This window comes from Neolamprologus multifasciatus, chromosome 15 (assembly GCF_963576455.1).
Source record: "Neolamprologus multifasciatus chromosome 15, fNeoMul1.2, whole genome shotgun sequence".
In the NCBI taxonomy this organism is placed as follows: Eukaryota; Metazoa; Chordata; class Actinopteri; order Cichliformes; family Cichlidae; genus Neolamprologus; species Neolamprologus multifasciatus.
Window position 1 is genome coordinate 34,432,765 of NC_140453.1, and position 13,510 is coordinate 34,446,274.

The 13,510-nt window shown below is 41.2% G+C and overlaps 1 protein-coding gene across 1 annotated transcript; it reads left to right on the forward strand.

Annotated features, from left to right (window-relative positions):
- Positions 1–1,091: 1,091 nt before the first annotated feature.
- On the forward strand, positions 1,092–12,972 carry LOC146502524 (amyloid-beta A4 precursor protein-binding family A member 3). Its single transcript, XM_085132239.1, has 11 exons — positions 1,092–1,390; positions 3,252–4,248; positions 4,454–4,484; positions 4,600–4,745; positions 4,978–5,064; positions 6,757–6,933; positions 7,992–8,171; positions 8,817–9,029; positions 10,609–10,728; positions 10,938–11,078; positions 11,161–12,972. The coding sequence occupies exons 2-11, from the start codon at positions 3,265–3,267 to the stop codon at positions 11,230–11,232; spliced, it is 2,151 nt and encodes a 716-aa protein (XP_084988365.1). The 5' UTR covers positions 1,092–1,390; positions 3,252–3,264; the 3' UTR covers positions 11,233–12,972.
- Positions 12,973–13,510: the final 538 nt, after the last annotated feature.

Genomic DNA, 13,510 nt, shown 5'->3' on the forward strand with positions numbered 1-13,510 from the left:
TACGTCCTCGAGTTCACATTGTATCAACCAGGTTGGTTAATGAGTTTCCCAGGCATTGAAGAGCTGTCACAGAACTGGAGAAGTATCTCAGTTTCATTAAAAAAACAAAACAAAAAAAAAAACATTACCACACAGTTACCACTCAAAGTCCAAATGTTTGAATGTGTTTTTTTCCGCTAACGATGATGTTTGTATGACTGGTGAAATGAAACAGAATGTGTCTGAAATGTGTGCTAATTTAAATGTAATATAATTTTATATCATGGGAACAAAATTATCTGCTTTTCAAGAAATAAAATAAAATGTTAAATTGTTTGTCTTCTCAGATCACTTAATAAAGTACACAAGTTCTCGTGGGGGTAGATTTTGGGTGAAGTTTCCATCCCTTTATTTTGTGCCACTTAACCAGGATCTGAGAAGTGGCAGCAGTCTAACCCCAAAAGGCCAGGCACTCCTGTAAATACATTTGTATAGAATTTCATTTACTTATTCATTTATGGGCCAAATTTTGTGTGTGTGGGGGGGGGGATAAGCACTAGAATTAAATAGCTTTTCATCATGTCTCTTTGAGAAATAGATTCTAAAACAAAATGTGACCGTTTTAAGTAAAATCCGTTTGAAATATAAACTCAGATGCACATAAAACAATTGTAAGTTTCCTTCTTTCGCGATCAAAAATTCGACGTTTGATTGAGCGGGACTTGAACGTAAATCCCGTTGACATCAACGTAGGTGAGCGTTGCTTTCAAGTGCTAAAGAACAATAAAATAAATGAGTTTGTAACTACTACTACGCTCCTACATATAAGATTAATATTTTATTCTGCCACATTAGACCCCAATACTGCAATTCCATCGCCATAAACTGTATTTATAAACACATTCCTATAATATTCCAATTACTTCTACGTCGTTAGGTTTTTGTAAGTGTCGTGTGTTTAATTTGGTTAAAGTACACGATTTGTTTGTGATTAGTTGTTTAGAAATTTGACTGTAGCCCTTGGTGGTCCAGTCATTTGTGTAGACTTGCGCAATTTGCAGAAGAGGAAGAAGAAACTAAAAGAAGAACAAACTATCTCGTGGCGATGTGAGCCCTGCGGTAGTACGTGAACGCAGCACGACTACAGAGTCAGCAGATAAATAAAAGCTGTCAGTCGGCAACAGCAGCAACAATGAGTGGGAAACTCTGCTTTAAACACTAAAAGTGTCTCATCTTCGGAGTATGTGACATTGCTGAATTTAACAGTGTCGGTATTATTAGTATGAAGAATAAAACGAAGCCAGAGTTTTGGAAAACGTTCAAATTCCAAACCACGTCAACTCATCTGTCGTGGCACCTACGGGAGTCTGAGTGTGGACACAAAGAGAGCGACAGAGATTTAAAATATCAGGTGAAAACTTCTCTTTTAGCCGCTTGTACTCTCATATTTTGAGTGAATTATTGAAATATTAGTACTGGTGCTGTTAAGCAAACGCTAGCTTTGCTGTTAGCCTGAGGCTACTTAAACTGCTAACTTCGGTTAGCCAAACTCACGTCTTTCTCGCACCCTGAAAATAATTTTCGCTTGTTTGTGTGTTTTACCCTGCTGTCAGTTGTTTTCACTACCGCGCCAGTGTTTTTAATAACATGCCGTGATTGTCTGATCTAACGGTGGATTATTCACGCCATGAAAGATGCGTCGTCGAAAAGATCTGATCTGTGTACTTATCTGTAAAAGAAGGGGGGATCATAAACTTTTCTTTAATGCACGGCACTGCCAGATGGATCACGTATATGTTAAATATAGTAAAAGACTTAAATATAGTAGCTGACGAGTCCCGAGTCTTGTTGTTTTTTGATATTACCATGGTGCTAATCTTTATGGTGTAATAAATTACATGATTTTGGTTGTTATTTATAGTTTGATAGGTTTTATTTCTAAGATAAGATACAGGGATGTGAAGGACTGTGCTCCCTGAGCCTGTTGGATGTTGCACTATAGGCCTGCATGCTCTTTGAGTACATGATGTTTTCTATAAGCCTGAGGCGGATTTTTCTATTTCGGTGTTTGTGGGTAAATGAGGACAAGAGGGTGCATAGATGTCCTTCAAATGTTGCTACTTTTTCGCTAAGGCAGTCATGCTGATGCAGCCTGGAAACTATAAACACACTGTGTAGATCTGATATTTAATAACAGTGTTTTGGAGGTAGCTCATGTGAATTGTGAGTCTGGTTGAGGCTCGGCATAATTTATTTGTATTGTTAGGCAGAGCTGCTCTGCAGTCATGAGGTATTTCAATGGAGAGAAGCAACAGATAAGCAAGGTACAAAATACAGAAAGCAAGAGCTAATAATAATTTTGAGCACCATGTACCCCACAAAGTAACAGCGCTATGATTTGTTCTTCTGAGTGATGGCTTCTGGAACAAAGCTATTTTTAAACATTGTTGTTTTACACAAAACTATCATCAAGAAGGAAGAAACTAAAACTTACAATGGAATGGGTACAATTCATCAAGAAAAATTAAATCGGCGAACCACTGTAAGTGTCTGGTGTTCAGGGATGCTGTGGTTCACCAGTCAGCATGTTGGACCACTTCTGTCCTTTACAAACCTCGAGCCAAGAAAAGGATAAAGCAGATTGCAATAAGAGCACATTAAAATAAAGTCATAATGATTCTATCAGTGTAGAAATGATAAAGCTTTCTTAGTTTGCTTTGAAATTCAGCTATTGTTCCAAGATATTTATAACACTGAACATGTTCCACCATCTGACCCTTAATGGATGTGACCTCTTGTACAGGAGTGCATTTCTTCGAGTCAGTGACATATCTCGGATATGTTTAATTAAAGGTGAGACTCGTCGTCATCCTGGAGCGGACTGACAATAACTGAGTCGTCTGCACTCTCTAAAATGACCCTGATCTCAGATCTGCTTTGATCAATATTTGTGTACAGGATAAAAAGATAAATATGGAGCCAGCCAGACTCTTAATCAATAATTCAGATTTTTATTGTAATCAAAATGTTCTAAAAGCTTTCTGATTCAAATATGAGGCTCAATTGTATTGAAGGCTGAAGAAAAATCAACAAGCAGTAATCGTGCATGAGCATCTTTTCCCTCCAGCTGTTTAATAACCAGGTTCAACAATGTGCCATTATCCACTCCTGTGTGTGGAGAACTGCATGGGGATAGGCGCTTGCTCAGTTTGGCTTAAAATCTCTGACTTCACCAGTTGTTCAGCTCAGTAATGCCAGTTTTTCTCTGACAGGCTTTCTTACAGAATGGACTCAGACTGCCTCCCTGCATCCGCAGACTCCCTGCTGTTTGATCCGGTTCCTGTTCATGGAGCCTCGGGGGTTGAGATCAGCAGTCTGGCTGCAGCAGCTCTGCCAGGTTCAGAGGCAGAGGATCTGGATTCGTACAATCCGATCGAGCCTCCACCCTTAGACTGGAGGTCAGACACCTCTAGCGAAGCTGGTTCAGCAGACGATCTGGATGATGCCAGCCTTCCCACCTCAGCTGACTGTCTCGACAAGGCAGGTCTGGGTGAGTCAGTATCGCTTCCTTTGGTTGAGAGAGACATTTTGACTCCAGTCGACGTGAACCAGCTGGATCTTGTGGGAAACGTTAAACAGCCTGCTGAGGATGTCGAGGCGAAATCGACAGACGAGGCTGAAGCAGGTGTGGGAGTATTGAGGGCTGAGGGCTTTAAGGACGCAGAGGAATATCAAGCAGTGGTGACATTGGGGGATGTTGAGAACAAGAGAGGTGAAGAGGAGGCTGCTGAAAGGAGATCAAATGATGAAGACCATATGCATATACACACCCTGCTCAGTCAGCTCCAACTAATGGAGGAAAAGCCGCATCCCAGTCATCGGATGCCATCAAATCATCGTTACTCCAGGCGGTCTGAGCTGGAAGCATGTGCTCCTTCTTCAATAAAAGAGGACAGCGCTGAAACCAAAGGGCTGCTCTTCTCTGAAAGCCACCAGAGAGACCTGCTGGGGATGCTGCAGTGCACAGAGATAGGCGCAACACCCCGTCCTACCTCTCTGCCGCACACAGGGGACGTGGACGCTGTGGTGTCAGTTTCCTACAGTCAGGAGGATGCACAGAGGTTCTGGAGGCATCACGGGAATGGTCAACAACAACGGCACAGGGATGACTCCCTCACTTCACTGCCTGATGATGAGTATCCCGAGCCAGTGTGGATGAAGCTGGGAGAGCAGCCTCCAGAGGAAGAAGCTACTGCAGAGAGCGAGCAGGTTGGTGCTGTTACTAAAACTAATAATAAGGGTGGAGACGTTTGGTCATCCATCGTTTTTGGTCTCTTAGCAACACTAAAGTGATAATCAGAATACTTTTTTTTTTTTCCTACCACCAGCTAACCCATCACTGAACTTATCTGAAGCACTTTTAGTTTTTCATGGACTTAAATTCATTAATTTGTTGTGCGTGCCTTCTTTGCAGAGTGCTGATGACCAGCCTTCATATAAAGATGGTGAGTCACTTCAGTGTGCTTCTTTTTTATTATTATTATTATTATTATTATTATTATTATTCACTGAAATTTGACATTTGTCAAATATCTAATGTAATATGTGCTAATGTTTTAGTGCCTGGTCCTTGTGATCCTGAAGACCTTTTGGATGGAGTGATTTTTGGTGCCAAGTATCTTGGCTCCACTCAGATCAAATCAGAGAGGAACCCGTCTACAAACGCTCGTATGGCCCAGGCTCAGGAGGCTGTGGACCGAATAAAGGTGCTTTAAAAACAAATTAACCAAATATGCACCTTTTATCATGATACGGCTGTGCAATGCATTGGTTGATGATGTTAAATCTGGTTTTATAGTTGCAGTGAAGGATTTTTTTTTTCTTTCTAAACGTACCTGTTTTAAAGTAGGTGGGATGTCATTGTTAAGTTAAGGATAGACATGTGGTGTACCTGTCCTTTAAGGTTAAATATGAGAGTGTTTTCTGTGGTTCTTTTAGGCTCCAGAAGGAGAGTCCCAACCAATGACTGAAGTGGATCTGTTCATTTCTACTCAAAGAATCAAAGTGCTCACTACTGACACGCAGGTACTGCACTCATCTGACCACATACATTCATTTTCCTCTCTTGTATCTCCTCATATCATAAGACCTCACTTCTCTCTAAGACTGTAGACCTACCTGGGGCCTACCAGGCTCCTGTCCTGTGGAATTAGCACCCAGTTTGGATTCGAGAGAGAGAAACAGGCTTTAAACTGTTAAAGCTCATAGTTTGATGATGGATCAGGTGACCCCGAACCATCCCTTAGTTAACGCTGCTGATGCACTGAGCATTTTCCTCTCGCCTCCTGTCACTCCTGTTTATACATCACTACTGCATGCTATTAGTTTTGTCTTCTGTCTCTCTGTTTCGTTCTGGTTTGGCCGCCCCTTCTTGAGCATTGTTCTGTCGGAGGAGGTCTCTTCCTGGTAAAAGGAATTTTTTCATTCCCAGTGTCGCCAAGGGGGTCATCAGATTGTTGGGGTTCCACCCTAAATCTGCACAGTCTTTAACTTATAGCATAAAGCATTTGGGGAAAAATAGTGTCACTTAACATTTTACACAATAATTAAGCAATAGTTTTATATGTTGTTCGTATCATGCAAGAAATGTCTCTGGTAGCACTAAAATCCGATGATGGATTTCAGCGAAAGCTCAGTTGATTCCTGGCTTCTTTGGTGTTTTTGGCTTCATGGAACATGAAGACAAAAACCTAAATGTACTCTGAGAGAATGAACTTTAGCTAAATGTGTTAAAAAGTTGTCAGACTCGAGGTTAGATCTGTAAACATCTGAAAACATACCCAACACAGCTGGTGACTTTTTATTACACAAAGCAGCATTGCACTCCTTGATGTTCATATTCAAGCTGAGCTCTCGCTGCAGGAATCCTTAATATAGAATTGGGTGGTGATTTAATATGAGGCCTCTAGTAGAAGCTATTTTTTTTTCTACTGAATTGTTAGGAGAGTAGAAGTAGGTCATCTACTGTCATTGCTCCATTTGCATTTGCTCCTTTCTGCAGTGATGGATGTGAAGATGAATGGTTTTCTTATTCAGTGTTTTTACTTCCAAGCGATATATGTTTATTATCCAAAGTTGTCATTTAGGACACAGATGAGGCATAAAAAGTAGAAGTAAAATGAAAATTGCATTTATAAATTACTTTGATGTAAAACAAAGACAAATATTTGTGGAAATTGCCCTTCTGATTCACGTAAAGAACGCTCCACCAGCTTCCATGTTAACAAACAACAGTCTTTACTTTCATTTTTTCAGAATTCTCATCCAAGTTAATTTCGGTTCTGAATTAATCTTATGCGCCTGGTTTGTGGTTTGCTTCCGGTTTGTGTGTTTGTCTGCTAGGTCAGTGGTTTGGTACATGAACTTGATACAAACCATATTTGGCCTGGAGAAATGGTTTTGATGAGGTGAGGGTGCACAGACAATCCTGCTCTGCTTGAAGACACAGAATGAGGAACTTCCTTAATTTCAAATTTACTTTGATAAAGGCCTGGGCTTCCCTTTGGGATGTGCTCTCTCAAACACACCAATCTTTATCATATAATTCCTTTAGTTCTGTAAAAATGTCTTTAACAAGAGAGGCTTCTAAGAGGAAAAATGTTAAGTAATACCTATCTGCAGGAGGTTTAAACTCTATGCTGGTTCCAAACCAGACCTTCGTGCTCCCTCTCCCTGTCTTTGTTTCTTATCTTAACCACCGTCGTGTCCTGTTTGCAGGAAGCCATGATGGATCACGCTCTGCAGATGATCTCTTACATCGCTGACATCGACAACATCGTGGTCTTGATGGCACGAAGGAAACGTAAAGGGCAAGATGGTGACACCGACCCAAACTCTTCGTCATCATCCGCGAAGAAGTGCTTGATGATCTGCCATGTGTTCTCCTCTGAGGATGTGAGTCAGTCAACTGGAGGGTTTTATATGGTGTTCATATACTAGAAGTGTGCAATCAGCATGATGCTTTCCTTCTTAGCACTCATATTTTGATTTCTGGATTCCAAGCAGAGCTTTTCAGGAAGCTTGGTTGCTGGCCAAACAGCTCATTTACAAGTCCAGCCAGGCCTCGTTGTTATATTGGTCTTTCATTTCTAATTACACAGTTATGCTGCATGGTTACTGCATGTTTAAACTCATTAAGCATGCAGTAAATAAGGTACATGGTGAAATTTATGGCATTAAAATGTGTCTAAATTTGCTAAAATTGACATTGGACTCTCCCAGAGCCCCTCTGAACTCTTCCAGATTTCCTAGTCACATACTTTTGCCCACAGACTGGTTACAGCATGTCCTTGCGGAACAACCTCACTCAAACAGCAGTGCAGTATAATGTAAATAGATGTAGCGTTCAGTATCTTGGCATCTCCCGCCCTGCACGCTCTTGCATCTCTTATTAAATTGCCAAGTCGGTTGCTGACAGCAGTTTCAGCTTCAGCTTGGCTGACCTGGTTTCCTTCCTCAGACAACCACTGAGTTCTCCTCAATGTCAAAACCGTCTGGCTCTCGTCCCAGTTTCCCACAGTTGGCAACACTGAATGGAAGGAAGAGCTTCCTTTAGAAGCTAATTAGCTCTGGGATGCTGAAGGCTGTGACCGCGTCTGCTCAGAGCTTTTTCAAACTGAGCTCATTTAACATGTTTAAGATCATTTCAAAATACAGCAGATGCTATATGCGTGTGTAGCAAGAACTTCACAGAGAAATTCAGATAAAATGCATTAAAGAGAGTGTTTTGTGTTGATGCTCTGGTATCAAGTTGTATGACCCTTTGGCTGCTTGTCTTTACAAACGAACACATTTGCTTTGATTTGTTAGTATTTAAATGGAGGATTAAGGAAAAGTCTAGGGAAAAAATTTGTTTAACAAATGCCCCTAGCATTTAAATGTAGAGTAGACACGACTGTAACAACAGTGCTGAACCCTGATTCAGTTTTGTCTGTGTCTCCTCCTGTTTGCAGGCTCAGATCATAGCCCAGGCTATCGGGCAGGCGTTTGGAGTGGCTTACCAGCAGTTCCTCCAGGCCAACGGCATCAAGGCCAGCGATCTGAGGCCCGGCGAGTACAGCGACTACCTGGAAAGTCAGGAACTCTACAACGGAGACTTGGCCCACTTCTCTGACTCTCAAAACCTCAGAGAAGTAAGCAGGAGGGATTGTGGTTGCAAGGCCACCCACACAAAATGCAGCTGACCTATAATTTTGGCTTGTGTACTTAAAGGACTAACCAAGGCAACACAAAGAGAAAATTAAAGGTGCACGAGAGAGTGCAGGCAGGGTGGAGCAGGTGGAGACGAGTGTCAGGGCTGATTTTTGACAGGAGGATAGCAGCATGAGTAAAGTAGCACAAAGGTAGATTTGGCAAATTTGCAAATACCTGTTTGGACAGGTATTTTCAACACAAGAGTCAGAACCGTGCAAGATGCATTCACAAATCTTTAAAGGCGTGCAGCAGAGTTTTAAAGCAAAGACTGGGTTTGTGGGTGATTATGGTCTGACAGCTTGTGATCCCATCACAAGATGGTCTGCAGTTTGCTTCAGACTTCACACTTCAAAGTGTGTGTTTTATATATGCACAGCTGTTTGTTATTTATATTATCTGCACCTCATCCATTATTTCCTTATCTCGTCATGTTGTTTAGATGTGTGCAGGGGTTTTCCTTTAGTGGTTCTAAGTATTAATAGAAGGTGTTGCAGGAGAGGGAAAAAAAACAAGCCAAAAAAAAAAGGAGCTCGGATTAAAATAACCACTGATATATTACAAGTCTCTCTGTGTCTGTGGATCAGGTAATCATGACCAAGGCTCCGGGGGAGATCTTGGGACTGGCGGTGGTGGAGTCGGGCTGGGGCTCTATCCTCCCCACAGTGGTGGTGGCCAACCTCCTCCACGGAGGCCCGGCTGAACGCTGTGGTGAGCTCAGCATCGGGGACCGCATCATGTCCATCAATGGGACAAGCCTCGTGGGTCTGCCCATCACCACCTGCCAGAACATCATCCGCGTAAGTAGGACACACAATGACACAAACTTCAAATTTCAGTGGTCATAATAAAGATGAGAAGAAAGGCATCAACAACAACAAAAGAAACATATTGTGCTGCAGATTAAATGCCTTTACTGTGCTGTATATGCAAGTTAGGATCACCAGGTGGCACTGTGGGTCCACACAGGACCAACATTAGCATCTGTCAACTTAAACTGTTAAAGCAAAACTTGCTGCTGATGTTCAGTGTTTCAAACATTTTCGTTGTTTCGAGTTGACAGAAGTTTATACCTTTGAAACACTTAATCAAAGACACAATACGATAGTTACTTAATACTGTGCAGTTTATCAACTTTAGTTTCATTTATCATTTTGGCCTCCACTGATCATTAAACTAAAGTAATGACGATAAAACCCTTATTGTGCTGCATTCCCCCGTTTCACCTTTGAATGAATGAATGAATGCTTTATTGGCTATATGCAGGTTGCCCCGCAGAGGAATAGGACCCCCCCCCCCCCCCCCCCGACTTACACACACAACAAAGACATCACATGGGAATACAGTCGGAGATCGGCAGCATTACAGAGAAAACACTGAAAAAAGTACACAACAATGGGAAAAGTACAAGAGGAAAAAAAGAGACCTCTACTCATGCTGGGCACCTATGGGAGGACAGCATGAGAACAGGAAACAAAAAAACTCCTCTGCACAAAAAAGCATTACAACATTGGAGCATGTGACAAGCCACAGGGTTGGGTAGGGGGTGAGGAGTAATCCGAAGGACATACATGCACATACCTTTCCTTCAATTTGACCCCAATAAAATGTCCAATGTTAGGCTTGTAATGATGAAAACATGTTGTAAACGTTCACAAAGGTTATTAGAATAGAATAGAATAGAATTCAACTTTATTGTCATTGCACATGCACAGGTACAGGGCAACAAAATGCAGTTTGCATCCATCCAGAAGTGCTTTAGTGATATAGATATATTACAATATATATTAGCAATAATATAGATATGTAAGTATGTTACAGAAATGGGTCTATTATGGTATGTTATAATGTACACGGTATGAAGTATGTTATGAATATTCTATAACTATAAGTATGTACAGGCTGTAGTGAGTACAGGCTATGAACAGGATATAAATATGAAATAAAAAAACTATACAGAAATCTGAGATACAGTTATACAGAAATGTGAACTATGCAAGTTATAAACAGTTGTAGGATTAAAAACTATCGTATGTACAGAATGATTATTTACACAGAGCTATACAGTAGTGCAGTTAAGATAAGTGAGATATGTGGATAATTTCTACAGAGGTATATAAAGTGCTAGTGGTTGTGAGTGGTGGTTCAGTCCATGTTATTATTGTGTGTTTGAGGGTATGGTTGTCCATTGTGTGTGTGTGTGTAGGTGGTTGTGGGTGTGTGTATGTCCAGTCCATGGACATTACAAAAAGAAATAACTTTTGGTGAAAAGGTACACTTGGGTGAATAGTTTGCATATTTTCCTCAGTAAAGTTTTACTGCTCTAACTCTGGATCAAGCCTCCCTTTTTGTTGTTTCACCTTTTTTTTTTCCACTTAGGATCAGAAAAGCAAGAAGTATGTGAGGCTCAGCATTGTCCACTGTCCTCCCGTCACCATGGCAATTATCAGGAGACCAGATCCAAAATTTCAGCTGGGCTTCAGCGTGGAAGATGGCATTGTACGTCCGCATTCATATTTCACATCTTTCATTATGAGACATACCCCTTCAGCTTGGCGCTGAGCCTGCAGCAAGCAGCAATAGAACAACAGTGTTTTTACCAGATAGCTTTAAGAGATTAACGTGTTTGGATTAAAAGGTCGGTAGCACTCGGTACAAGTAAATTATTCTGAACTACAAACATGCAGTTTTCTGTCCTTGGGTTGCAGATTTGCAGTCTGATGCGGGGTGGTATAGCAGAGAGAGGAGGAATCCGCGTCGGGCACCGCATCATTGAAATCAACGGGCAGAGCGTCGTTGCAACGCCCCATGATAAAATCATCCAGATTCTGACAAACGCTGTAGGGGAGGTGAGACTAATCTAATGCTTACATTCACAATTACATAATCAAGTTCATTACACTTTAAAATGAGACTTCTCTGTCTATGCAGATCCACCTGAAGACGATGCCAGCTTCAACGTATCGACTGTTAACAGGACAAGAGCAGCCAGTGTTTCTCTGAGCACTTCCTGTTTCACCTGGACAAAAATTCTTCAGTATTCAAACTTCATGAGCTTTTGCCAAACTGAAAATATTATGCAAGTGTGTTACAGGCTGTTGTGACACCACTGAAAGCTGCAAACCGGTTTGCATGTTTTTAGGACAATAAGAACATCTGAATATGAAAGTGCGATTTTAAAATGACAGGGCTAGATAATAGCTCTTCATTTGTATTTATCACATATTTACATTTCAGGCAGTAGCTGAGATGCAGTAATGCTTTTTTTTACTTTGCCTACGTACTTAGTGGTGAGCAGCGTCAGAAACACTGTACTTCATTAGTCTTCCAGCCTGTCATATGGCACCAGTGTGCCTAAGGAAAATTTGCTTGAAGAGGGGGACCTCGCTGAATCAGGACAAAGGGTCTGTGGCTGTCATTGTGATGTACTTCCAGCCCCTCACATGCACATACATTAGCTTCTCTGACTGTGTCGAACATGAAGCAGATATGCAACATTAAGAAACTGCCTTATTTGATAGAGAAATTCATATATTTTTAAGATTTTACTGTTCTCGACGTTCATTAAAATGATCTGTAAGAAAATATCTTGATATGCTTTATTGAATCATTGATGGTCAGAAGTTTACATAAACTCATCACAGGTATGAATGTTGTGGTAATTTTGGGCTTTGAATTAATTCTTTGCAGTGTTCTTTTTCCAGAGTAGAATGATTGTACAGCTTATATCGCTAATGACTTTTTGAATTTTCTCTGATCCACAAGGGTCAAATATAAACATACCCACTTAAATCTTTTAAGAAGTGCAGTGTAGGGTTCTACAATGTCTAATAAATTGAGAAGGTCAATACCTATTCTTGTTAGAATTGTGATTAAATACAATTTAGAGTTTCTCTTTGCTAGCCTAAGGATTTGTTTGACAATACTCTGGTTTGATCATCAGTTTAAACAATTGTAAGTACAGGTTGTTTGGCTGTATCATGGCTTTGCAGAGGTCTAGAAGAAGACCCAACTTGCCACCTTAAGATGAAAGGACACAAAGCCTGCTATGAATTAGAAATGGTTGGAACCCCAGTGTCCACTGTGACATAAGTTTTATATCACCTTGGACAGTTCAAGCTCAACTTAAATTTGAAGTTGCCCACATGGACAAGCCAAGTGCCTTCTGGAGAAAATCTTTAAGGTGAGATGAGACAAAGATTGAGCTGTTTGGAGGAGCAAAGGTGAGGCTTTCAAACCTAAGACTACTACCAGTTGTCAAGCATGGTGGTGGTAACATCATGTTTTGCTGCCAGTGATACTGGTACATTGCAGAAAGTGGATGGAATAAATTCATCAACTTCAACTCAAATCACCAGCTAGACTGTTGAAACTTGGACACAGCTTGGCGTTCCAGGAGGACAATGATGCTTATAGCCAGGTTATTGCCAGAAAACCAACCGTTTTAAATGACCTCTACCTATTCTGCTAGGAGGAGTGATAAGTATGCCACAAGGTTGTTTTTTTTTTATGGCTACCAGAACCGTCTGGTCAAAGTGCCACTGCATATGTACAGACATATGCAGTGGCACAGGCTCCGAACTAAAGAACTCATAATGGACTGCAGGAGGCACAGACAGGGTCACTCCCCTCTAAATATAAGTGGAGATATTTCTCCATCTTCCGATTTTTGGGCATCCACACGTCCGCCAATCGCATCTGGACCCATAACACCAACGCCCTGGTAAAGAAGGCCCAGCAGTAGCTTCACTTCCTCCATGTGAGAAAGAATAACCTGGACCGGAAGCTGCTGCTGGTGGTCTTCTGCCGCTCATCAGTAGAGAGCGTGCTCTCCTACTGGGTGTTTCACCTGTTGCACTCTGGTCGGCATGTCAGGTCAATCAGGTCTCACACCTACAGACTCACAAACAGCTACTGATTCCATATAAAACAAATTGGATGCTTATACACTGGTATGCCACTTTAAAAATGTCAGCAGTGCAATGTCTGGTGAAAATGAACTGGTGCCGTTTATGAATTATTAATTGTAATTGTAATCTTTTTAATAGTGTCAGACTAAAGTTATAATGCTTTGTTGCTTGTATTGATAAAAATATCCTTTTTTCATGAATTACTTCTTGAACACAAGGGAACGGTTCATATTACTTAAAGCGCTGTGAACCTGTCAGTTCTCTTTTTTCCATGAGCCAATCCATTTTTCCTCAGTTACGAAATTATAACAGTAACCAATCGGATTCCTAACCGGCTTTTACGGCCACGCCCCCTTTGAATGTGTTTGACC